This window comes from Coturnix japonica, chromosome 1 (assembly GCF_054131305.1).
Source record: "Coturnix japonica strain WE chromosome 1, WE-NBRP24, whole genome shotgun sequence".
In the NCBI taxonomy this organism is placed as follows: Eukaryota; Metazoa; Chordata; class Aves; order Galliformes; family Phasianidae; genus Coturnix; species Coturnix japonica.
Genome location: NC_140663.1, coordinates 91,165,629 through 91,193,025, shown reverse-complemented (window position 1 = coordinate 91,193,025; position 27,397 = coordinate 91,165,629). Strand labels below are relative to the sequence as shown.

The following is a 27,397-nucleotide window of genomic DNA, read 5'->3' as shown; positions in this document are numbered from 1 at the left end:
ATCACAAAGAACTGTATTCAAAGGAACCTCATTAATGTTTTAACACTTGCCAAGTGATTTATGTTGACCTTGGACGAAGAAGTCAAAAAGATATGGTGGTCACTCCTTGATAAAGTGGATTCATTACATGAGATCAAACCACTTTTGAATCCTTTAATTTTGTCACAGCAGATGAATGTTGAAAATGGCAGCAGACTCTGCCAGCAAACATAATTTATGTATACCAATGTAATTTGTGCCTGAGGATCAAAAAAGTGTTTTAAGTGCGCAAATAAATACTAAACAAATATTTTGTATCAAACATTTATGCAAAGATAAATAATTGTTACACTGCAAAATTGTCAGTTCCATGTACAATACATCAACTAGGTTACAATGCATAGGAGATTAAAGAAAACAAGGTTTTGTTAAACTACAAACAATCTATCTTAAAATTGATATACATTGTAGATATGCCCTCATAAAAATTTCAAATGCACTTTCATTTCATTACTCACAACTAGCTGACTTACATCTCTTAGCAAAATAAACACATATCCTTTATTTAGCATGGCATATTTTGTTACTGAATTAATAATCAAACATTATATAAAAATGATCTGAACATTTGCCTCAAGGGGGAGCTTACAGTTCATTCTTGTAGATCCTTTGCATTTTCAAGCCATTCCAAGCTAATGTTCTCAGACGACATTATAATACAGCCCAACTGCAAAATGTTATTTTTGCTTTGTTTTCAGTCAGTAAATCATTATACCTCCATGCTACTGTCCTTCCTAGGTGTCTTTGAAATCCACAGTGTGGACTGGTTCGGACTTGTTTTTGTTCTTCCTTTACTGAAAAATAAAAATATACACTATTCTCAATGCACATATATCTTTACAGTCCTGATTCATATTTGTGAGCAGATACAGATATTTCAGCCCCTATTTGAAGGCTTTATTGGCATAGATGTCCCCTCCACACCAGAATTATGCCCATGCTGGACCAAACTTAGTGCCACAGTGGTGGGCCAAGGTAAGCAACCGCTACCAATGTTACAGGACCACCATGTTTAGGAGAACTCCTTCCATGCAGTGACATGACTTGAACAGTATTTATTTTCCATTTTTCAGTTCACATTCATCCACACTTACTCATACAGCATAGTCTTTTCCGTCTTTGGCCAGAGATTAAGACCTCTCAGAAGGCAACTGTGCTCTATGAATAGGTGTGAGTGAATGTGTGGACAATGTTTCACCAGTGCAGTTCCCTTGAATAAGAGGATGCACAAGGGAAAGGAGCATACATGTCCCCAAGCCTATATCCATGTGCTTAAAGTCCAGCCCATCCAATCAGGCTACCACAACCCTGCCCATGTGCATCTAGAGGCTGCACCCCTGTGATCAAGACACATTAACAGGTGCCAGCTTAGCCAGAAAGCCTCTGCCCTTCAGGGCTTTACCTAATTTCTAATGAAGCAATGGGGTATGAATCAGACTCCAAGCAATGAATGTCCGGTAGAAAGCTTCCTGAGGCCTAGTTTTCATTCAGTGCCATTGACAGTAGTTTTTGTGAGTCTGGTTTTGTTCTGTAGGATTTTTTTTAGTAAAAAATATAAAATTCATCTAAAAGTACTTGCTCCGGAACACTGCAAAACCAGTCACACTAATATTTACAGGGTACCCTGAGGTATCTGTAGGTTGAAGGCAGTTTTTCTATGTGGCTAGCATCTTCTCTCATATGACTGCCACAATGTGCCATCATTCCTCGTTTAGATGACAAATAACTGGAGACTAATGAAAAGAACAGGAATGACATGAGCCACTGCAGCTGCATTTTGATAAAAATATTTTAGTCTCAGGCCAGAATATTTCATACTGATATACTGTATGATTTAGTGAAAATTAGAGAAGGAAAAGCAGCCTTTGTGGCACCACGTAATACTGTATGTATGTTGGAAGCCTGAGAGTCAAGATCCCAACAGTACTATACATTCAGTTTTACTCAGTTATTACTGGTGTGTAAATGTAAGCAAGTCTGGAATGATTTAAAATGCACTTTCAGGGAGCTGAATGGGATAGTAGTTTTCAGTCCCTCCAGACTTACTTCTGAAGCCCTATAAGTAATGCATTATTTACCTGAGCCCATTGGAATAATTGAAAAGACTCCTATGATTTCAGTGGACTTTAGATCAGGCCACAATGCTATAAACAAAGCAATTGCAATGAATCAAGCAGTTTAAGTACTTCTTTCTTTAACAAACTGATTCACTACTGATTTCCAGATTAACAGAGCAAAATCAAGCATATTTTTTAAATTTCTGATGAAATGCTTTGAATAGTGTCTTTGCTATACAGAAGGAAGAATTTCTAAATACCTTGGGCCAGATATATGCTAATCTTCTGTTAACCTAAATTGTTTTTCAAAAGCTACAGATCTATTTCAAGAAACACGTTTTAGTATAGAAGGTGCAATAAAAAGCACATTGGTGTTTTGATCATCAAATGCAATTGTAGAAACTGAGAAATATACCAGGTTGGAATTTAAACTTTCTGCAAGGCATTCAGATGATAATGGAGATGGGTCTTTGAAGCAGTTTCTCCTTGCTTCCCTGGAAGAAATGAAAGGGAGAGTATCTAAGCATGAACAAGCTGATCATTTATGCTGACTACAGGGAAGATGTTTTGCTTTGCCTTATTACTACCCTTTAAGAGCCCAACACCAGGCAAAATTAGTCATGACCTTTCAAGCTAGGCATGTCCTGGTTGGCCATGGATTGTGGCTTTCAGAGGAAAGGTCACCATGTTGTGGAAGCCTAAAAAAGAATGAGAAGTCAAGTTCATTTGGAAAGCTGGGGATCCCTCCTTCCCCAGCAGGACAGTATCCCTTTTCTAAAACTCCACACTGACCAGCTGATTAGTTTAAGTGGTTGATTCTTTGATTTTCTTTTGCTCAAGAACAATGTATATTTTTGATGAATCAAAATGATTTGCTAGGTAAGTCATATGTAGAAAAAAATAAATAAACATTTTTAAAAAAAAGATTTATCTCAACAAACCAAAATGCTTCATTTTTGGTGATATTGAAATATTTGCTTCTGATTTAGAGAAATTTTAATGAAATATATATATGTATATATATGTATATTTTATTGTCATTAAAAATTTTGGTGCAAGCCCATCTGGAAATATATATATATATATATTTGTTTATTTTTCAAGCTGGATTTCCTATATCTTTATGATTTTTACTTATTGAAAGTTCAGATTAATTACTTCTGGATAAACTTCTATAGCATCAAAGGCCTGATCAAAGCCCACTGAAGTCAACACTACAATCGATTTCAGTGGGCCATGAATCTCTCTCATTGTCCTCCTAGGACTATTTGAGAGCTTCCGCTTCTACAAGCTTTCTTTTTTTTCAGTATTAAAGGGACAAATTGCTGCTGAAAAAGATGTGAACATGCTTGTCATTACACTTACCAAGCAATTGAGGTCCTCTATAAAACTGCAGATTTAAGTTGTCTGTGTAATTGCTATAATTGCTAGTGTTATGCATAAAGTTGTTTTTTTTCACTTTTTTTACTTTCTTTGAGTTGATAGCTATTTTATTTTTAATAATAATTTATTTTATATGGCAGACCTTGTAATACTTTTTCCAAATGTTCGGTCCTCTCAAGAAGACATATTACTAAGGATCACTGTGATCATCAGTGTACATTAATACAGATATGAGCAGACTTTTACATTTGGAGTATTTTCTCACTTGAAATAAGTTATTTCAATTATTTGTAGAAAGTACTAAAAGAGAAGTAGGAAGAAAGAAATAAAAAGTAAGGAGGAAAAATTATTATTTTTTATTATTTCCTACAACTGTGATGTCAAATTTACCCATATTGCTGCACTTCAAGAGGGATGACAGAGCCTGTGACTGTTCATAGTTCTTCCTGTTATTTTACCAAAATAATTTTTATCCATTAAAAAGTAGAATCATAGAATGGTTTGGGTTGGAAGGGATCCTAATGATCATCTAGTTCCAACCCCCTGATACAGGCATGCCCTGTATCAGTGAGGATACCACTATTATTCCCTAAAGCCTAGTAGCTACGTAGGAGGCAAATCATGATAGAAGATGTGAAGTGAAACTGCTGACAGGAGCTCAGCAGATCAAATAGTCAGCAAAGATATCTTCTTCAAAACAAGTGAAGTAGTAGGTGCAATATTAATAATATTAATAATTTTGAGAGATGTGGAATTATTTCGGCTTATTTTGGAAAAGCCTGAAGGTAAATGTTCAGCTCTAGCAGCTGTAAACTGCTTGGATTTTAATGGACGATAATATTCTTATTTGCATACTTGGAGATAGATGTAAGCAGTCCTTCAGTATGAATAGTTTGCCAATGGAAACATGAATTCTGCATTGTCAGACCAGTTTCAATTAGTGTATTTTACCTTTTATGAAGCATCTGGAAACAGCAAGTCCCAAAAGCCACCAGTATTAACAGTAGTAGTGGTATAGTGGGTATTACAACATAAATTAGATTTGGAATTATACCTACAAGACAAAAAGTTCTCATTAAAGCCTCTCATGTTGAAATACTCTCAACCATGTGAGTAAAAGTCTGGAATAAACTATCAGAAATACATTACCTTACACAAAATAATTTTTATACATTCCTTCTATAGGAAAGTTATGAAAAGATGACTCAATAAAATCAATAATAAAATAGTTTCCCCAGTGAAGTGTAAAACATGACTTAAGGTTTTAAATTTTGACATTTTCATTGTGTGTCAGTACAAGATTTCCAATCTTGTGACTGAAAATTCACAAATTTAAAAGAATACATTTCTAGTCTATTTTTTCTACGATGCATACAACCCTTTGAGTTATTTACTCTTATGTATTGGATTCCAACTACACAGGACTGCTAAAGAAACAACCCCTGCTCTTTCTCCCCATTCCCCTTCAAAGACATATATTAAATGTCCTCAGCTAATATGTAGACAAATAAAAGCTAAAAGTGCTTCCCTGCAGATCCCTGAGCAAAAGAAGTGGGAAATGCTACAAGCTGTGACTCTGTTACCTGCCTAGAATAGAATATGGGGTTTCCAGCTTCCAGGAAGTGTATGTTTTTCAGCAACCATATACCAATAGTTTATAGCTATACACCTAATGTACATACTGTGGCCACTTTCTTATCCATTGTGCTCTTTTGAAAACATTTGTACGTGTAAGAATAAATGTGTATATTCAAGCTAGGTTTCTTTATTTGTATTAGTTTTTTAATTGTTTGTAAAAAATACTAGTATCATTTTCAAAATAGAGTTCATCAGTATATCCATTTTCCCGGATGTACAGTCAATTAGGGAACTGGCTCGAATCCAGACAGTAAGTGCAGAAGGGGAATGCCAACTTTCTGTAATACCATGCTGTGTAAGATCCTGAGTTGCTCCTCAGAGATGTGTAACTCCTTGAATAAGGCCATGCTACAAACCTTCAAGAACAGCAGGACTCTGTTCAGGACATAAATTGCTAAGTGGACATCCGAGAACATTAGAGCAAGCTCCCACTCAGCATTTAGGCATTCCTTAAAACACGAGGTACTTGAGGGATGCATGACACAGTGATTATTCTACAGATTTAGTGAAAAATCTGTACCCTATCTGTTAAGAAAAATTCCTTAGAGCCTTCTTCGTGATTCCCAGGTATTAGATATAAAAGATATCTACCATATGTTAGTTTGACTTGTAGGAGAAGAGGATAGGAGATAAAGAACCAAAGCTATCATAGCTCTAGAAGGAGATGCTCCACAGCTGGAGCTGGTGAAATGTTGGTGAAATCTTGTATCTTTATAGAGATCACTGGAGTCACAGCATCACTGCAGATATTACGGACTACTGAACTGCAGATTTGGATCAAAATTTGGGGATGTGTGGAAATATTTTATTTCCAGGGCTACAAATAGGACAAAATAGAACTCTTGAGCTGTTATTCAAAGTATTCTTCAGAGCACTTCCTGAGGCAATAGACTGCTCCAACAATAAACACTGACAATAATGGAAACTTAATAATTTAAATGAGCCAACTGTTAATGTTTTTAGTATACCATAAAGTTCTCATTACCTGTTTCAGTAGCTATTACATGATACTGATCTTCTGGTTTGTTTGTGTCATATGGATTTCCTGCTGGCACTGTTGGAAAAATACCTAAAAAGAATATCAGACCTTTTAGGAAATCAACACACACAAAATAGAGCTGTTACACTGTTTAAATATTTAGCCATAATTAAATTTAATTTACATTAGAAAAAATGAACTTTTTCAGGATTAAACTGATAGAAATAAATATGTAAATAAAATTTTGTTGCAAAATTGGGATTTCATCTGGAACAAGATTTACGACCAGAGGTATATTAGCTATTAGTCTCCAAGATATATTTTTCATATGTTCCAGTACTAGCCTATGCCTGATAAACTTATATAATTTTGGAGGTTCCTGTAAGTTATCTTTATCATTACACATTTATTACTGCAATTCAATTAAATGTTTCAAAATTTCTTACCGTAATCTGGCTCTGCTCTGTCTCCTAATTCTTTTTCTAAGACATTGTCTGTTAAATCAATATTTGAAATCAATCACTGAAGAAAGAATGTGTGTAATAAAATAGATACTTCCATTATTTTGTATGCAGCATCACAGAAATAGATTTATCCTCCAAAACAATAGCCACTTAATTTTTCAGCAGTCTTACCAAAGATTACTTGCAAACTAGAGTCAATTTACTTCTACTTTATACATTTTCCTCACCCGAGAAAAGGGCTACAGTTCATTCTAGTTCCAATGGCATCTGCTGTTATTGCAAAATCACTGAATCCTTTAATTTCTTGTGCTGACTAAAACTCTTAACATATCCAAAGTTTAATTTACTTAGATGATACTAAGACAATATAAGAGAGGAAATGTTCTTGATTAATACTTAAATCTATTCACTTTTTAATAATAATAAGTAAACAATGTCAGACTTAAAAAAATAAAATAAAATATAGTAATGAGTAGTGAATTCTAATGTTTCACATAGGGAAGTGAAATTACCAAGAGACAAATGATAGTATCACATTTCTTGTAATGCATAAGAAACCAAAGGAGCAATATTCATTGCTTTGAGCTACACTGCAGAGGTTTGCAGGTTTACTTATGGTGATTATTACAGCTAAAATTTTATGAAGGTTACAGAAATAATAGTCTCATATTGAAAGGATGAGCATAGGAGTGGACTCTGCATGATTGGTGGAATAAAATAATTAATGTCATGTCAATATAATAGTGCTACTAGCCTACAGTTCCAAGTGTCCTCATTATAACAAAACGCTGAGAGAAATCAAAGAGGCATAAACACCTACTTGAGCAAAAGGTTATGTTTGGCCATATGTAAAGAAATATATCAAAATACTACTAAAAATCTAATTGCTCACTCTAGACAGCAGACAAGGAGATGAGTTTTTAATTTGATAGCATAATCAAAGCTACAGAAGATGGCCAGGAAAAAAAATGGAGTTGCAACTATCGACCTATAGTGAAATTTAAGATTGTTGAATGATCAATTTGATTTAAAAGCAAACCAAACATTGCAACAGCAAATGTTTAAAAAATGAATGTATGACTTGAGTATTCTTGAGTGTGAATGAAGGACTGCCCTGAACTTACTACTACTTAATTAGGGAAAACTTTGTCGTGGCCACCCACAACCTTTCCATTTTCGCCTACACCATATACTCTAAACAGATGAGAATGTTGTGAAAAACAATACATTTGATAACAAAGTGAAATTCAGTATTTGTGTGCCACTTTAATACTACTAGTAAATTGTCTGTGCTTGGTATTATGAATAGCTGAAGGTGCAGTTATTACAGTTATTTGGAGAGGAAGGTAAGTTTTTTCATAACTCTTATGTATGGGTTTTAGGTAGCACACGTAGTTTTCTTACATCATGGTATTTACTTTAGGTAGTGAGAGAACTTTTATATACCAATTTATATGCATTTATACATCTATTCTTTTCCTCCATGTGATACAAAAATACATTTCAGGATAACAGTCTGTTTTGCTAGTGAGCACAATTCCAGCAGCTTGGAAGGTAAATAGCTACAATTTTGCAGTACTCTATTTAGCTACATAACAATGCGAATCTTATTAATAATCTATACATTGTTTGCCTTACTGATGTAACATTTTTTATTGTACTGGAGTAACATATTTCTATATGGTGAAAGAAATATAAATTTATTTTCATTGTTACTTTTACCACTGTGCTTTCTGCCAACCCAAAAAACCCAGCTTTTTTTTTTTTTAATGGAGAAAGGAATAGAAGTTAATAAATCTTTATCACACCATGGCTAGAATGGTAAGTAGTTTGCTACTGTGGAATGATTTCATTTACATTTCTGTGTTTTTAAAGTCATGCAATATTCTCATAACTGCGCTATTTTAATCCAACCTGCATTTTCTAACACAAAATATTGTTAATTTAATGACAAAACATGTTTTATTCTCTTATTTCAAATCAATTGTGATCAGCTGTAAAAGTGGTAAGCCTCATATGTCACAGTTCCTTGAATAGCTTCTATGACTAAGATGATCACTGATCGCCCTAAGGCAGATTTTGGAGGGTAGAGATGTTAAATATGTGAATATATCAAGCCTTCCAAGTATTTAATATTTGCTTATAATATTTGCCATTAATAATGTTGTTTTGGCAATAGACAGTGAGAGAACTGTCTATCCACCAAAGCTGTTGGTAGAAAATATAGTCTGGATCTCTACAGACAAAAGTATAATCTCCAATGACTGTGTACATCATGAATATAGAAAAAGCAGGTAGGAAATTCTACAGAATTTGGTAGGTTAAACAGCTGCTAAAAGTAGGTTAATAATTTCATATTAATTCTGACTTGCAGCTTAGTTTTTGAAAAGTGGGCACACTACACATTATTTGAAGATATGTGCATGATTCAATTGAAAATCATGGCTTGATTTTCTGTAGGTACCATAAAAAACTGTTACAGGCTCAACTTCAAAGTTTACTTTACATGTCTTTTTTCTGATTGCACAGCATTCTAGTTTATAGTTCACATTTCCTCTGCTGAACATGTATCATGCCTGAAGTACAGCTAAATTGCATAAGAATTGATTTTTCTGTCACCATCTGCAAATGCAGACTATTTTTCCTTCTGTTCTGGACTTTCTGTTTTCTTTCTTTAAGACAATACTGTTAGAAATAGTTATATGTAAGTTGATATGGAATTTCAGAGGTATGAAACTACAAGGATGGCTTAAATTTCTGTGGTAGAACTAAGAGATGCTTTGGCCATTCTATATGATAGCAAATAGGGGAAGGAGAAAATAGCTATTTAAAATAACTTTTTGAAGAATAAACTGAGCATATGTTAAACCAGTGTAATCTTGAGAAGGAAAGAAAGGGAAACTAACTTTGAAAAACCATTATTCTTGAACACAGATAGATAGTTTTACTTAAAAACACCACTAGCTTTGATAAATTGCATCTCCAATTAATGTCAGCTCTGTCACTCACACTCCAAAGGAATCTGTAACACTGGCAGTAATGCAGTAATTGTCAGCTTCCTTCACAAAACAAGAGGCAATTGTTTTTCTAAGGAAGTGTCCCATCTGTGAGAGATGATTTTAGTTTCACCTACCTGGGCCATACTTGCAGATAAAATTGTGCTTCATGTTGCATCTATCATCATTCCATTGATAAAGATATGGCCCTCCCAGTCCAGGGTTTGCAGTTGGCTGATGATACATGACAACACAGGCTTCGCTTCCACAGGAAGGCTCATCTGTATACCAATTTCTAGCAGTAAATAAATTAATAAACTTTCAAATTTTGACAATAAAATTAATCAGAATATCAAGAACAGTTAATATCAATTTAAAAATGTGACTTAATCTTCTTCAATGATTAACAGCATTTCTGTTAACCTCTATAAAATGCATTTAGAGCCTGGACTCCAAATCTCTGGATCTTAAAAGTTCTGATCAAAACCATCACTGTAGAAACAACATTCTGTTAGAAATAACACTGCTGTTTTACCCATTTTTATTTTTATTTGACTCTCAACAGACTCATTTGTCCTGAAGCCTGTGAGCTGCTGTTTTTCTGGCCTTATGCTTAACCACGAAATTAAAGCTTTTCCAAAAGACAAGTAGAAACAGAACAGTTTGCATTAAGCAACCTGCATTAATTTACTTGCTGGCTGGCTGCCTGACTTGCGGTGGCCAGTCTTGCAGAATTTATTTGAAATGGGAGCAAAGAAAATTGTAGGCTGCCATCCTCCATGCCACTGCTTCACAAACCCAAATTCAAAAGCCTTTCTCCCAGATCCCCTTCAGCTGAAGAAGTTAGGGAGTTATGCCATTAACTTCATAGGTTAGCAAGTGGCCCCCTTCCAACCCAAACCATTCTGAGATGTTATGATTCTATGATAAGATATAAATATATATTTTTAACAGGCATTTCTCTCTCCATTTATTTCCCTTATACCTTCTATAAACAACCTTATAGACTTACCTGAAGGGTGAAATACTTCCATCAGCCCAATGGTAAAGGTCAGGGCAAGCACTGGAGGTTGCCAGTCCATCACCACTTCTCCACAACCCAATCCAGAAATCACCATCGGAAATCCCAGAGCCTGACCTAGTGAGGTTCTGTAACATGTTTTCTATAAGTTGCTGCTCAGCTTCACTTTCCAAGCTCAGTAAAGCCCCACCATCCATTTCACAAGCTTGGCGGGCCTCCTGAAAGCCCACGCGTCTGGACAAGTCCTGGAAATAAGCTATCTTGTAGCAGGAGCGCTTGAAGCCACCATAGCATACCTTTTGACCTGAAAAAAAAAAAAAAAAAAAAAAAAAAAAAAAAAAAAAAAAAAAAAAAGTAGATATATGACAAATATGAAAAAAAAGAAAAATAAAAAATACAGCACATCATGAATACAGTGATGTAGGTGAGCCAGCATTTACTGCGCCCCTTCCCCTTCCTGAAAGGACTCACAGTAACACTGTGGCACTGCTAAAAACCTTAGCTTGAATTCAACATGGCTCATATTGTACAGTTACTGGAATCTATGCTTTCTTCTCACGCTTGTTAAACTTCCTGAGACACTGAAGATTCCCACTGACTTCTAGAAATGTTTATCTGCTTTTAATGACTGTACCATCAAGTCCTAATGTTAAAGCTAGAATCTGGAGGTTGTTTTTGTAATTAATGGGCCAACTCTACTTCTCATTGTTAAGTTCTGCTGCCCAACCTTGAGAAGCTGCTTTCACAATGACCTCATGGCTACTCTCTGCTATGGCATCTACAAATGCAATCCCTAAGTCCGCGCAGAAGGAGAACTCTTTTTTAAGGGTATCCAGTCAATGACTCCTTCATTGCAAAAAGGGATAGTAAAATCAAGAGGAAGTCATAAACATATAGGTACAAGTCTGACAGGCTAGTGTCAAGGAGTAAACAAGGAGTAAAACATTTGTCTGAAACCACCTGGAAGGCAATCAAGAAAATACGTGTAAACTGGGCTTTGCAACTGATAAGGATGCAAACCTGGGGGCTCAAGGTTTGGGGGTTTGCAGAACTGTGTACACTGATGATGGACTGGGCAAGGTTAATAACTGGGGAGGAACAGGGAAGGAAAGTCAGAAAGGGATAAAAAACAGTCACATTAAATGGAGGCTGTACACTTAGCTGACATAGCCCTTCAGGTAGTCACATTTTTTCTTAACTATTTCTCTGTGTATTATCACATTTCAACCCAAGTATAGGGATGGTCTCAGAACCAGCTCCTGGAGCAGGCAGGTTTTCCACTGCAGCCAGGTCTCTCTCACCACCAGCAGCAGGAGTGGTACCAGTCCTAAAAATCAGTTCTGGGGAGGCACCAGCATGAAATAAGGGCAAACTCCACGTCAGTGGCTGAAGCTGGGCAGTAGATCACAGCCCAGGTTCCAGCTACTAAGGGGCTGAGTGTCTGTAACTTAACTCAGTGTGCATGAGGTGTATGCATAAGTTGATCCAAAAGAAATACCTCCTGTTGTAATTTTCATAGAAACAAATAAACACAAAGAGCACAATGACACTATTTGATACAGCAAATTTTTGTCTGTAAAACACTATTTGTCAACATAGCCACCACCACCAGCTATGAATTTTCACCAGTAATGTAGAAGAGGTTGCTTGCCATGTTTATAAAAATTTGCACCAGCAGAAGTGATCCACTGTTTCACAACTGCTATGATGGTGTCATTGCTAGGAAAATGCTGCCTATGCAGTCCCTCTTTCATTGGCCCACACAGATGGAAGTCAGAAGGCACCAGATCTAGATTATATGGTGGGTGTGGTAGGACAGTCCAGCCAAGTCTGTAAATGTACTCCACAGTCTTCAGACTGGTATGAGGCATCATGTTATTGTACTGTAAGAAAGAGGTTGTCTTCTCCTTTGGGCTGACTCTGGAAGTTTGAGCCTTTCACTTAGTCAGCATTGCAATACAGCAGTCACAAGTGATAGTTTGTCTGGGCTACAGGAAATCCATCCAGATTACTCCTTTCCTATCCCAAAAGACAGAGCATATCACTTTACCCACTGAGGGCTGTGTCTTGAACATTTTATTCAATGGGAAATTATTATTTACTCATTTCATGGACTGCCATTTTGACTCTTTCTCACAGCAGTGATACCACATTTTGTTTCCAGTAAGGACCTTCAGCCTTCAGCTTCATATTGATTGAATATGTCTCAACAAACTTGCATATTCTTTCTTTTCCTGTGTGAGCATCTGTGGGACCCACCAGGTACATACTCTGTCTGTGATATACCAATGTTGCCACCATTGTTTCCAATGCACTAAAGTTGATATTCATCTGTGTATACCTCTGTTGTCACTGCTGGAACGTATCACCTTCACTCTGCTCACATTCACAGTTCAGACTCCAGAAACATTCAGCATCTATGAATGTCAATAGGTGCAATTTTTTCCACAAGGAGGAATTCAGTTTCACAACTTTGCTTCACACATGCTTCCACGTCAGATGCCATTCTATGTCAGACTGCCCCTCTGTTGCCATGTGTCACACAGAAACAAAACTGAATGGATTGTTCAACTTCTACTGCCATACCACCAATGTACACCTCTGAAGTTACAGGCCAACATGATAAAATAGCAAAGTAATCTTCATATTTGCCAGCAAACTTTAAGTTGGAGCACCAGTGACTGGTGAGGCCTCAGGTCTCAGCTAGGGTATCAAGCACACAGGGAGCCTCAGGGCATTAGTAAATGCAAGAGAGATGAGTGTGGGAGTGCTGCATGTGTGCAGCAAGCTTCAAGCTCAGCCTGAGAGTAGGTGACTCATAAAGTAGATAAGGATTCTGGGATCTGGGTGGACAGTGGGGCTCTGCCAGTACTCAAAGTCCCACAGACATGCATGCATGTGTCAGCCTGGAGAGTGGGTCCCACAAGCAGATGCTGTTGAAGGCATCGCCTTGTCTGCAGCTGTCTGTGTGGTCAGCCTTGTCTGCATGTCTCTCAAACATATGCTCAGTTTTGCTGCAGACTGAATGAACCTGCACACAGGAAAATGGCAGCCATGTCCACCAAGTCCAGACAGAGATCCCTTAACACAGCAACAGAAGCTCCAGACATTAGCAGATATCTCAATACTATTAAGATACTGAAGAATCCCTTTGATGCTTTCAGAAAGCACTGGATCTACTGCATTCACAGAGGTTTTCCCTTCCCTTCTTAGTTAGAACTGTGGAAAAATAACAGAAGACAATGACAAAATAATGTTTTTCCGTTCCAGTTCTTTGGCAGAGAAAGATGTCTTTTTCCTGAAAAGGAAAAACAATTATCTTCAACTAGAGAGATTCTCTAGAGCTTATTCAACATGTACAAAATGTGGAATGAGCAGACGTACTTAGCAGATGCTACTGAACTCCCATGAGTTTATTTGGTGAACAGAGGAATGGTGGACAGAGGAACATAAAGACAAGATCTTCTTGTGACTTTTAGCTAAATCTGAAAGTAACTTCTATTTTTTTATTCTCAAAGTGCAGTAGGAGTAAACCACAATTTTTTTTAATTTTTTTTTTTTTAGTGTTTACTGTGATTCTTGTGAACCTTCCTCAAAAAATCTGACAAAGCAGTGCAGGAACAAGAAAAATCTAAGGGAAGGACAATCTTGAGCCATCAATAAGGCTCAGTGACCAGTAAGAATCTACCTCCTAGGACTTACTCCAGTAATGTCCTGACAACTCTACAATTTGTCCTTAATCCCTCACTGACACTTTCCTTCATTCAGATAAGTGAAGAGCCTTGATATCAGTGAATGCACAAAGACATCTATCTAGGCAAGGCCGCTAAAGAATCGAGGGGAAGACCCCTTATTACAGATGCACATAAAATATGAGGTTTCTTTATATCACTTCTCTGGGAAATAAATAAATAAATAAATAAATGCACCTATTACCAAAATAACAAAGTGATTTTTGAATGTAGAAGAATGCAAGACTGAAAGCTGTATATGAAATAACAGCTCAACTTCTTATTCTGTGGTATTGTAATTCAAATTTTGCTGGTGTGATCACAAAACTTGTTTTCCTCAGGACCTTTGTCTCACTGACAAGATGGAGTGCACAGTAAAGGAGAATTCTGACTCATCACTGTGTGAGTGAGTGACTACGGCTTATTGCCAGAGTACACATATGCACATAGGAGTACAAATATCCAAAGGCTAGCGCTAAATTATGTAAGACACTAATAATCATTTATATGGAGATTGGACTCTCCCTGTTACTAAAGATTGAATTCAGAACTTTAATTCATGAAGTAGAAGCAGATTTATGGAGATTCCTTGGTCCATTGTCTTGTTTATTTTACTTCCCAGGCAGCTTTCAAAAAATATCTTTTACAGTTCTTCTCATTTGCATATATTTTTCTTTGACAATAAGTAGTAAATTATGAGCAAATTCAGGTAACAAAATACCTCTATCATGGTTTCGTTCAAGTAGAAGTGTTCAAACCACCAGAATCACTGGTTTGGCCACTTCAGATGTCAGTGCCTTTTCTGTAGCAACCTTTTCTGGGAAAGTAACCGGCTTTCCCTCCATAGCATCATACTTCCATACTCCCCATGCACCTGAAATGCTCTCTCATGTTCCATTCTCATGCACATTTCCTGTCCTTCTGTTACTGCCCTAAAATCTGAACTGAAGGACCTTTCCAACAGAAGAAATGGGTCTTCACTGGCCAACTGACCAAGCTTCTTCAGTGTGCTTATCTTCCAGTTAGTGTGTTGTTATCAGTCAGATGCTGAAAGGAGACTCAAATTACCAAATCACATGTGATGTTTCTGAGCTGCTAAAAAGCTCGTTTCCTTGAGCTGTAAGCTGCACTATATACTCATGTAACTTCAATACTGGACTAGTGTCAAGATCTCCTTCCAAACTGAAAAAAAAAAAAAAAAAAACCCAAAAAAAACCAAACATGTAAGACTGCACGAAGTGGGGAGAAGGCCACTGTGTATTTGTGATGCACAGTGGCAGCAGAACTGTACAATTAGTGCTACTGTAGCACTTGGTATGTACCTGTTTTATGCAGCCTGGTAACAGATTGGCTCTGTTAAGTACTCTCAATAAGGTGCCTTCGTGGGCGGTCCCGAATACAGAAACAAAGTACCAATCCATACCCTAGTGTTTATATGAAATGGTTAGTGAGTTAAAACCTTGAAGGATCATCAAGTCCAACTCCTGGCTCCACAGAGGACCACCTGAAACTCAACCCTATTTCTATCTGAGAGTATTGTTTAAACACTTCTTGAACTCCAGCAGACTCAGCACTTTGACCACTGCTCTGCTCCAGTGTCCTTTCACATTTGTTACTCTCTAAACAAAAGAAATGGTTCCTCCCCCTACAGGATGATTATTTGTGCAAGAATATACGTCAAAATAAAAATAGAGAAAACAGCAAGCAACTAAGAAATATCTGGGTTTAAGACTTATCCTTTGAGAATGAAGCATGTGATGCAGAGTAGTAAGCTTTCTGGAAGAAGCTCTGAATTTTTTTTTTATTATTATTTTTTTTTTTTTTCCAGTTAATTTAGTTCCTCTGTTTAGGCAATGACCCTCTCTGAATTTTTTCTTTCTTCTTTCTTCTTTCAAAGAGAACTTTTATCTGCTGTTGCAGATCTAGTTCAATGTGTTAATGGAAATCTGCAGTTATACTTTAATAGCTGGCAAATCAGCTGACATTTTAGTGTTCTTTTAAGAGCGTGCTGGGATGTCAAGCATTAAAACAGCATTTTTTACAGCTTTTTCTCCCTACTAATTTATGAACTACAAAGCAAAAATAATTCAGTAGTGAAAATGAGAGAATGGACTACACTATACAGCAGATAAGTAAGGAAACATTAACCATAGGGTTTTTCAAGCATCTTTATCAAACATCTTTATAGCAGTCAACACCCTACTGTTAACTCTAAAGAACCATTTGATATTTCTACTTTATAAATTTAATTCCAATTTTCCAATTACAACTGAATAGAAACTAGTTTTGTGAGTTGGAATTAATCAGACTTGGATACTGCTCAACATGAAAAAACACTGGTAAGTTAGGCTTTTGCAACCCTTTCATAAAGTCTACGCTAGGCTGCTTTAGTTGAAAAAGCCTTGAAGGAAAACACTGTTTCACCACAGCACATCCAGAATGAAAAAAGGATGTGAATGCATTCAGTCCTCCCTTGAGCATGGCACCAACGATCTGACCAACAAAATTAATAAAATTTAATAATTCATTCTCACTGTTATCTTTTTCAAACGTTCAAATTGGTATTTCACACAACCCTATCTAACTACCATGTGCAGGTGGAGTGCTTAAATCCTTTTGTGTATGGAGTCAGTCAGCTCCTTGAACCTCACCCAAGCAGCTGCCCTCAGACCTTGTTCAGAAGTAGGGTTAGAGACAGGTACTTGAATTGTTGCCATTAACACTCACATCACCTTTTCATCATCACCAGAGCACCAGTAAGTCTGCTGAAGGAGGAGTGCTGCATTGAACTGACAGAAAGAAAAACTGTTCTCCCACTGTTGCACTGCAGAACTACAAGGTTAGGTTTCCCCAGTCTTCTTATCAGGGAACAAACCTAGAGAAGTTTTTATTTTTCTCCATGTCCTGCACACATCAATCAGCCATAGCTCTGCCCCTGGTTCCTCAGCCCTCTCAGCCTTAGCAGTTCTATTTGCCTAGTAGTCAATAGAGTCTAAAAGGTATTACAATTTCCTAACCACATTTTGATTCAAAGATTGTGTATCATCTCAACTCACCCTTGTATCATTTAGTCTGATTTTGATGGAGCTCAGGTGCTGGTCATGTTTCAATATTTTATGCTACTGTTCTTGATGTTTTACTGCGTCATGCTTGTGTTCATCCAGTATACTAAACTTAATTTGTATTTTTGATGAAGCATCTTTTTTTTTTTTTTTTTAAGAACTTTTACTGTGATGAGATTTCATAATTATGCTGTCTATATTTATTTTAAGCACAAATTACTGTCTTCTCTCACATGGTTTATTATGCTGAAAGCACACTGTTCTCTAGTTTATTCAGTACTCAGCTCATATATGTTGCCCACCTCAAGCTCCAGAGCAGTTTAAGAAATTCAGTTTGCCACTAAATTTGCCACACATACTTCTATGAAGATCATCTATCTCTGTATTATTATCTTCATAGCTTTATCTTTTGTATCCTGGTTGGTACTTTTTCTCCCAATCTCTTAATATCAAAGTCTTCAGAGAGAAGAATATCTTCTTAATGATTTATAACTTTTTTATGGATTAAGGTTTATACCTAGCTGCCATAATAACAGTTTCCGTAACGTGTCTATATCTATATGAAAGGAAAAAAAAAAAAAAAAGGGAAAAAACAAAAAAAAAAACCACCACTTCTGAATTTTTTTAGTTCCCTTTAAGTGCTTACTTAAAATATGAAACTCACGTGAGTCTATTAAGTATCTGTGTTTTGGGTTTTTGTACAGGCAAATAGTCCATGTGCCTCTCATACTGACATTCGCACATAGGCAAAGTTTCTTGAGAGGAACAGCCTCTCTTAAGCAATGCTTGTCTATGAGGCAGAATTTTTACAACACTTTTCACGATAAGTGATAAATTATTAGGTATTAACATATGAAAACAGTAAAGGCATAGAATAGAATTTGCCTCTTTTATCTATCATTTTAAATGTGCTTTCTGTTCTCTCTCAAACATAGGCTGAGTAATCTGTCTTCAGCTATTAACTATCTCATATCACATGAATCAGAAAAGGTGATGACAGAGGCACTCAGACACCTGCCAAACACCAATGTCTAGAATTAATGCAACTCCTGCACAGAAAGAAAATGGGGAAGATGGAAGTTACAAGTAAAAAGTACTGTATCATACTGTTCATACTTACATTTAGTGCACCTAAGCACAATATAAAGTAACACAAGACACATTTCACCTCGTCTAGATCAGGAACTCTTTATTTTCTTATTTTGCCATGAGAAATGGAGTTTTCACCTACATGCCAGCCTCTACTATTTATGCTGTTGAGTTGCCAAGTGCTTTGGTGGACAGCGATTTTTCTTGATTATTTCTAAATAACAAATACTCTCAGATCCATAACACCTACGCTTTGATAAAACCAAGCAATCAGAAAGGGGACAGCTCTGTTTGTAAGGTGAGAATTATTTCCTGAATACTTCTTTTTTACACCCCAGTCAAATCACTGAAGCTCTGAAAGCTTCCCTCTCATTTAAGTGAAACCTACTTCTTGGCATCAAGTCACTTTTGCGTCATAAATTAAAAGGTCAAGATGTATTTAGCTTTTCCTGTAATAGCCTTTTTCTTTCTTCTGATCATGTGAACTTTATGAGTATATATCACAGAACTGATCATGGCAGACAGCCACTTCCTTGTATAAGGAGTCAGCGTACAACATCACAGGGGTTCATCATGTGCGCAAAGTGCCAATGTAGCTGTCAAGACAAGCCTCTAAAATTTTCAACTTGACTTCTCTTCTTTTCCACATTAAGAAGGAAGAGACAGGAATCAGGTCTAATATTCCCCCCTTTCTCTCTTAGATAGGTCTAGCAATATTGTCACTGCAAGCGACTGGCTTCTTGGCCCCACTATGCATGGTGAGGACAAAGCCAACTGAACATCAGCATCCACAGAGGTAAATTCAATAATAGACATTCATTTCAACATGACACTATGTGCATCGTCTCAACTGATAATAAGAAAGAGCTCGTTAAATATCTGCAATGCTTGTCAAAATATAATTCATGAGAAGTATTAATCGACCTTGTTAACTTCCAGAGATTTACGCAGGGAGACCAATGACAACACTCAAATGTCAATGAGGTCTATTTGAGCCTGTTCAGAGTAAGAGGAAATACAACATGTTAGAAAGACCTACACATCTACAAGTCTGCTCCAGGATGTAAATTATTTAGCCAAGACTTTAAAAACTGCTGAACTGTTAGCAGTGCTTTGTTTGGCTTGATTTTTCTTATTTTTCTGAAGTCTTCCATAAATGCACAAATCATGTATTTTTATATAGAATCATCCAGGCTGGAGAAGAACTTCAGGAATCATCAAGTCCAGCCATCAACCTGACCTATCAAGTCCTGTCACTAATTCATGTCCCTTAGTGCCATAAAGGGTAGTCAGGCATTGGAATGCACTGCCCAGGTAAGTGGTGGAGTCGCCGACCATGGGGGAGTTCAAGAAACGTTTGGATGTTGTGTTGAGGGGTATGATTTAACTGAGAAGTATTGACTGGATGATCTTCCAGGTCTTTTCCAACCATGATAATTCTGTGATTCTGTGATCCATAAAGATAGATCCAGGGATGGGGATTTCATTGGGCAGCATGTGCCAATGCTCAACCTTCTCCATAAAGCAATTCTTTCCATTGTTCAATCTAAACCTCCTTTGTCACAATTTGAGAACATTTCCTGGCATTCAACTAGTTGTAGAAAGAGATCACTTGAGAAAAAGAGCTAAACACCCTCCTCCCTGCAATCTACTCTCAGGTAGTTGTAGAGAGCAATGAGGTGTGTATATCAAAGCCTAAAGACACTAAGAAAACTCTATTTCAAACATTTCAGCTGTTTAACAAAAAAAGCCAAAGTACTGACAGAATCAATTTGCCAGTTTTCTTGCCAGAGTAACTTTCTCCATCAATAGTTTTCAGTGTGGCTGAAAAACAGGGAAGATTTTCTAGATCATGTTAAGACAAGCATAACATGGCAGCTAGTAAGCTGTTGTTAGCATTTTGTGAAATACACCTGACAGAAAATATATGGTCTGAGTAGCTCAGGCTTCATGTCTGCCTGCCTAGGAGAGCGGAGGGTATACTGATTCCCCTGCAGTCCAGCAGACATTTCCATATACACATCAGTAGATTGCTTCAACCAGATATCTCATAAGCATAAATTTATGCACTTCTGAGAGTTTCTGCCCATTGCTCATTTCTTATTTTAGTCTCTAGAAGGGAGCTGTTCATAAATCTTTAATCATTAAAATCATTAAAATTACTCTTCATCCGTTAATTTCCACAGCAAGCATCACTACTCCTACTCATTTTCAGTGAAATCTTTTTTTTAATGTTAGAGTCTTTTCAAGTATTTGTTACAAAGAGACCTGTACTTATGTACCTAAAATTTAAACAAGAATGTGGAATCATATTCATTTCCTTGTTTCATGGACTTAAAGTTGTGAGGTGTGATCACCTCACAATAATCTCTGTAAAAGAGTGCAATAGAGTGCTGATCTTTTTACCATAGTCTCACAATGAAAAGAGTTAACAATGGACAAAGTGTTACTATTCATCTTCTGTTCAAAAACATGGGAAAAAACCTTTCCATATGGGAACTTAGAACTGATTCCAGTTCACTTTGGGCAAAGATAGAAAGAAGCTTCATAAGGAAAGAAAAAAACAAATGTTTTTCCTTTTAGGTTGAAATATCATTTATTATATGATGAAATGGAGGTAAAGCATAACTGTTTACTTCACATCATATGTATGCAACACCAAATGGAAACAAATTGTTGATAAATCCAGTGCAATTTGTCTCAACTATCTTTACTAATTCACATTGTAGATGTCAGTATCTGAGCTGCTAACCTCACTGTGCAGACAACTGAAAATGACAAGTGTTCCTAGGGTGCATTGGCAGTATTTTCAAGACCTACATTAAAATTATATAATCACACTCTAAAAATACCGTATCTTTTTTCCTTCACTGTTTATAAAGCAATCCTAGAATCATTAGTTGTGTATTGCAGCTACATTTAGATGCTAATTACAAAGTTGTGCCAACTTTTTAGATAGAATTCATTATTTCTTCAGACCACTTGGAGCTGAAAGTCCTATCTTTTTTCAGTGATGGGGACATCTTCATCAAGAGGCTCCAATCATTTTGGACTATTGAGTGCCTAGTATGAACATGGGAATACCATGTAGAAGTGACTATCAAGTCATTGCTATCTCTTATGTCATATATAGTATAATACATTCTTTTAAGATCCATGAGTGATTGGAAAAGAGAAAGTCACTATGAGAATTAGTCTTAAATACTCAGTGCTGTAAATTTACAGAATACCTTAAGAATCAAAGCATGTTTTCCTGCAAACAGCTTATAAATCCAAAGTTTCATTTTCACATAATCAGGTCTGAACTACAGAGAAATAAACTCAAGGTATAGAAAATTACTTCAACAAGGCAAGAGATTATTTTGTACCAAGCTGCTGCACTGAGACAACACATTGGCCTTGTCTCACCAGGAGCAAGAAAAGCTTTGAAAGACAGGTAGAACATCCATCCTGTCCCACAGTCTGTGTACCAGAGCTCCCTCTGTGGTGTGTTCTCTTAAGCCTGTTCATCAAGTGGGATGCTGGGGCTTGGCAATCATGAGCATCAGTGCCCTCACTTGTCTTTCTTTACTGAAGTGGGGAATCTCCATTCCTGGAAAAGTGACATGCTCATCTGTGATAAAACACTAGAATTTTGCATCACTCTTTCACATACCATGAAAAGAGCTGCACCGTGGCCAACCTGCATAACTCTCCCCAAAGGCAAGGTAAGCCTTATATCAGGTTGAAATACAGGGGGACTGATTCTGACGTAGAAGTCCAGTTCCTGGAACTGTTTTAAGTACTCTTGTATATCTACTCTGCTGTGGAAGATCTCCTCCATCGTCATGCGTTTCAAGTCATCAAAACTGCACACACATGGCAGTTTATCTCAGGCTGCCCATAGCCCTATCCAACCTGGCCTTGAGTACATTCAGGTATGGGGCATCATATTCTCTTGATAAGCTGTTCTAGTAGCTCATCACTCTCTTAGTAAAGATTTATTTCTCTTTTATCTAGTCTAAATCCACTCTCTTGTAGCTTAAAACTATTACTCCTTGTCCTATCATAATACTGCATGATAAAGACTCACTTCCCATCTTTCCTCTTGGCCCCAATGAGGCGTTCCTTCTCTTCTACAGGTTGACCAGGCCCAGCTCCTTCAGCCTTTCTTCATAGCAGAGGTGCTCCAGCCCTCTGAATAACTTTGTGGCCCTCTGAACTCTCCCCAGAAGCTCAGGATCATTCCTGTACTGGACGGCCAAGGCCTAGATGCAGTCATTTCATATTATGTAATTTCCTTCTTAGGAACATAAAGTGTTTACCAGATGCATGTATCTATAACCAAAAATCGTAATTACATTTCCATTTAAGAACCCAGATCACTGACTAATCACCAAGAAGACAGTGGTCAAAATAGCTGTGTAAATAAAGAATTGCTAAAGGACTTCATGGGCATTAGGTACCCAACTTCCCTTGCAGTTCTCAAAGTCTTAGCAATAGCAGTTACCCAAAAGAATATGTTTAAAACATCCCAACAAAAAGATCCTGTACCACGTGGATATGCATTTCCATTAAAACCATCTCTATTATGGAACCAAATGCTCTGTTATGGAACCATTCAACTCTGTGCTCATTACAGAGCAACCACATGTATACCTTCTATAGGTAAGAATGGCAGTGTTCTTTCTAATAATATTTCTTTGATTTCTGTGCTAGCAATGTAGTTTAACAATAACAGTCCACATTACTAAGCACATAAAAAAGTTTCATCAACCAAAAATACTTCACAGACAAAATTCAGTTGTAACAAGTAGGCAGAGCCTATTCTATGATTCTATGAAAGCCAAGTGACCTGAATTGAATTTTGCCTTTTGAAAAAGGATTTCTTATCAGTTCATGGATATGTGACTCAATACCCAGGAAAATGCTTCAAAATATTTATGACTTTCTCAAATGTGATTATGAGCTGTGTGAATTAAAACATCTACATCCTTAAGGGCATATGAAGCAAACAAGCCTATAGTTTAGTGGCAACTCTTGTTGTTTTGTGACCCAAGAAATGTTTTACTTTATTTAGGATTTCACATATCCAATTATTTTTATACCAAAGTACTGTATCAGTAAATCTGCTACTGATACATTGCCACAGTGAAGAGAAAAAATGTTAAAAGCCAAAGAAATAAAGCAAATGGGAGCCATTAAAGTGTAATGTCTATGATTAATACATTGGCTGTTAAATGATTAGTAATAAGATTAGCTTGCATCTTTCCTGCCCAATAGATACTTAAAGTAATTGCATTTTGCAAACTGCATTGTCATCACTTCACGTTCCTCATGATGTCATGGGGCAGCCAGGCAGACTCAGCAGTTTCTCTGGAGCTGCTTTAAATCTGTTCTCCGACCATCAATTCTCTGGCAACACCAAATACTCTGGCACAGAGGTTGTGAGCACTCCTTGCAAAGCACCTCTCTAGATGCATTAACAACTGCAAACCACTTGTATTACTTCTCTTTAACAACTGTCAAACTTAAGATGGCAGAATTGCGCTTAAATATTAGTGTCTTGATGCAACCAATCAACTTGGTGATGGCCTAGGAAAAATTAAAACAAAAAATGCCCATACTTTGAAAAAGGAACAAGAAACTTTTAGCTGAGGAAGTGGCATTTTCAAAAGGTATACTCTTCCTTCTGTGCCCTCTTGATGCTGAGGGCAAAATGGCTGTAATCTGTGCAATTGTTGCTCAGACTGCTGCAAACTTACCACAGTTAATGGGAATCTTTCCACAAGTTTCAACCAGCACTCAGGTTAAGGTCAGGAACTTTTCCTTTTTTTTCTCTCTATTTTTCTGTTTTAAATGTGAGTGATAGGGATTATTGTTGGTTGGTTTTGTTTTTTTTTTTAACATATTTGGAAAACCAAGATATTTCCATCTCCTACATATTATGAAGATCAAAGCATAAGTTAACATTTTTTTTCAGAAACAGGTCTGTTTAAAATGATTGTTTGTAATTTTGAATGTGAGCCTGTTTAAGCCAAAAAACCAAGCCAGACTGAAGAGAGGTGGGCAGCACAGGTAGTCCATTACTTCAGCAGTACTATTTCTTTCTTGAAAAGTGCATATTAATCATTGTACATCCATGTGCATGTGGCAGGAGAGGGTGGGGTTCATGTGAGAAACAATGAGTCCTCCCCCAGTGTTGCAGAACACACTGACTTCAACTGTTACTGCCTAGTATGGATCCTCTTTACCTAATGAATACAAATTCAGCTAATATATCTAATAGGACACAAATGGTTCCTTCTGTAAGTGGCTTTAAATCCTCTCCCGTATTAAATTAACCAAGCATTAGCTAGAATAATAGAGTGGCATGAGACTGATTGCATGCTTTGAATACTGCAGTCTGTATTCTGTCCAAAACCTGAAGTCTTAAACAGACGGTATATGTGTTATATGCACTCTTTTATAAGCTGGACTTCTATTCAGTGTGCTGCGTATGTCACTGAAGTGTAGAAGATCCAGGTAGAAGATAAAGAGATGGGCTTTCCTCAGCCACACATGTACTCTTACAATGAGAATGCTAATGCAAAATGAAGTCCCATGGATGAGCAGTATTCACTGTTCCTTACAATAACAAAGTGCAGTATAGTATTAACATAAATAGTTAAACTAAGAGCTTTTCTGTATTGTAAATGACTGCAAAATTTACATTATAACAGAGGTGGATGAAATACTTTTGGGTACATCCTAGGCAGGAAAGCTTTTCCTAAATGTTTGCAGTGTTGCTACTTAGCTATTTTTTCCTGAAGGATAGTTTTGCATACACACACAGTACATCTGTTATGCACATGAGCTTGCTTCATTGGAACGGTTGGTGACTGTACTCCATAAGCAGTTACAAAGAAAACTATCTGGAATCAGAAACCTAATGCTGGATACCAAAAGCCCTGCAACAAACTTTCCTTGACCAGATGCCATTGCAGTCTCTGTGCGAGCTCATAGAAAAACTTGCATTGTTCTGCAAGATGTTTTTTTACCTGCATATACAGAGATTTGCACACTATTCGTTAACAAGTGTAATCAGGTGTCTAAATCTTTTTTTCAAATAGATGTAAGGATTTGCTTGTACACCCAGCGTGCCTCTAGCAGCCTGTTAGCTTTAGCTTGGAGGATCTGATCCGAAGCCCAGTTAAAAACTGCCTCTTCATTACACTTTGCAGCTTCTCTGCATATGAACCTGTGTGCTGGAAACACACAATGGGATCCCACAGCTTTTAACTAAACCTAATCTAACTCTTTGGATGCATATTTCCGCAGTACTGTCTTCTCTTGAGAGAGCTCTAGATGCACCCACAAAACTACCTGTGTCGTGTTCTTAACAGTTTGCTTCTTCCTCCCACCTGTGTTATAAAGAGAAGAAACATTCCTGCGTGGCCTCAAACATCTCGAGGCACTGCTGTTTCTCCGAGACGCTGCAATGTGTCCGTGCTCTCTTGTCCCGTGGACAGAATGGAGCTGAGTTAAGCACTGATGCTCATTGACTCAATCAGCCAAAAAAATCTGCCTGGGCTGGAAAACACCGCGATGGCAGGAACTGCTTTACTGCTACCGCAGAAGTTTGGCAACGGAACTTTCCGTCTCCCAAGACCCGCAATCAGAGCTGTGCACAACCTCCCCTCGGACAGCGGATGTTCGCTAACTCCAGCGCAGCGGTGAGAGCGCCCGCAGATGCACTTAGACGTACGCCAAGTAGCTCCGGAATGCCGGCACAGCGTTGCTGGCCCGCGGGATTACTTCTCCATCGCTTTGTCCCCACCTCTCCCCTCGGTCGGCTCCCACTCCCCCCTGCTTCCCCCGTTCCCTCTACTCACCGCTGAGGACGCGCCCGCCGAGCGCTCCGCACCCGCACAGCGCGGCAGCCGCCAGTACCGCGGCCAGCCCCAGTCCCAGCCCCATGGCGAAGGCTCCGTGCCCAGAGGCCCCGCTCAGGGCAGACCAAACCCCGCACACATGCCGGGGAAAAGCGACCCAGTAGCTCCTCGCTTCGCAACGCTGCCCGCCGCCGCCTCCCCACCGCTATATACCTTTAGAGGCGGGGGACGGGCCGGGCGAGAGGCCAGCACCGCCCCCCGCCGCCCCCCACCGCCCCCCTATCCCGGGAGTCGCACGGTGCCAGCGGCTCCAGTCGTGCGTGGATGCTGCGCTGTCGGGGCGCTCGGGGCGGGTGGTCGTGCTGAAAGCGAAAGCCTGACCCGAGCGCGTTCTGAAGCATTTTGTCTCTTTGTAGGTCTTCTGATCTGTATTGCCCCTGACAAGGATAGAAATAGGCTGTTTCCAATTTAAATATGTACATCTACATGTATATTAGGTGCATAGACTTCAAAGTCTCCTTTTCTCACTGCGCTAGAACATACTGGCATCAAATTCACATTAGCATCACTCTTAAAACACGCAGTGGTAACTCTTCTGGACCTGTTCATAGGACTGCTTCAAAGACCTCCAGAGCCATGTTGTCAAGGGCTTCTTCTGTAAATATATATCTGTAGATTTCTAAAGACAGATACTCTTTCCAGGCACCAATCTTTTACTTGGGTTCCAGCAAATGGCTTAGACAGATTACCATCAAGTTTAATGGACATCTTGCATGCAAATGATTTGATGGTTTGCCAGTCCACTTCATCTTTCTCAGAACTCAGCTAGAGACCATATATATGTGTGTCATATTTGTAAGTTATTTTCCCTCTGGATGTTTATAGCCAGGTTGCGAAGTCAATACATCTCAGATTACTATGGATTTTAAAATACTTGATGGATTTCCATCAAGTTGCTCTAAAACTACCTGAGATCAGTTTACTAGTGAAAAACCCACATGAAGTGTATGAACTGTAATGGAAAATTATTTCCAGTTCTGCTGTGTTTTGCCACAAACTTTTTCTTAATAACAGAGTTATTTATT

The 27,397-nt window shown here is 37.8% G+C and overlaps 1 protein-coding gene across 8 annotated transcripts; it reads right to left on the bottom strand.

Moving 5' to 3' along the window:
- Positions 1 to 289: 289 nt before the first annotated feature.
- Positions 290 to 26,495, bottom strand: CHODL (chondrolectin). Of its 8 annotated transcripts, XM_015880623.3 has the most exons (8): positions 26,313 to 26,495; positions 10,569 to 10,881; positions 9,694 to 9,851; positions 6,543 to 6,590; positions 6,103 to 6,186; positions 4,431 to 4,533; positions 2,512 to 2,590; positions 290 to 833 (listed from the first exon to the last, which is right to left on the bottom strand). In XM_015880623.3, exons 1-8 carry the CDS (start codon positions 26,395 to 26,397, stop codon positions 831 to 833), a joined length of 873 nt encoding a protein of 290 aa, XP_015736109.1. In that variant the 5' UTR covers positions 26,398 to 26,495; the 3' UTR covers positions 290 to 830. The 8 variants fall into 8 exon arrangements, with proteins under 8 accessions (XP_015736109.1, XP_015736099.1, XP_085403778.1 ...); XM_015880613.3 differs by lacking the exon at positions 2,512 to 2,590; XM_085547652.1 differs by lacking the exon at positions 4,431 to 4,533.
- Between the last annotated feature and the right edge of the window lie 902 nt (positions 26,496 to 27,397).

Excerpts from the sequence above, each read along its gene's own strand:
- CHODL (XM_015880613.3), bottom strand. The coding sequence starts at position 26,397 with ATGGGGCTGGGACTGGGGCTGGCCGCGGTACTGGCGGCTGCCGCGCTG. Across the intron at positions 6,187-6,542 it reads CAGAGCAGAGCCAGATTACG|GTATTTTTCCAACAGTGCCA; the intron begins GTAAGAAATTTT and ends TATTCTTTTTAG. Across the intron at positions 4,534-6,102 it reads TGTAATAGCTACTGAAACAG|GTATAATTCCAAATCTAATT; the intron begins GTAATGAGAACT and ends TTTGTCTTGTAG.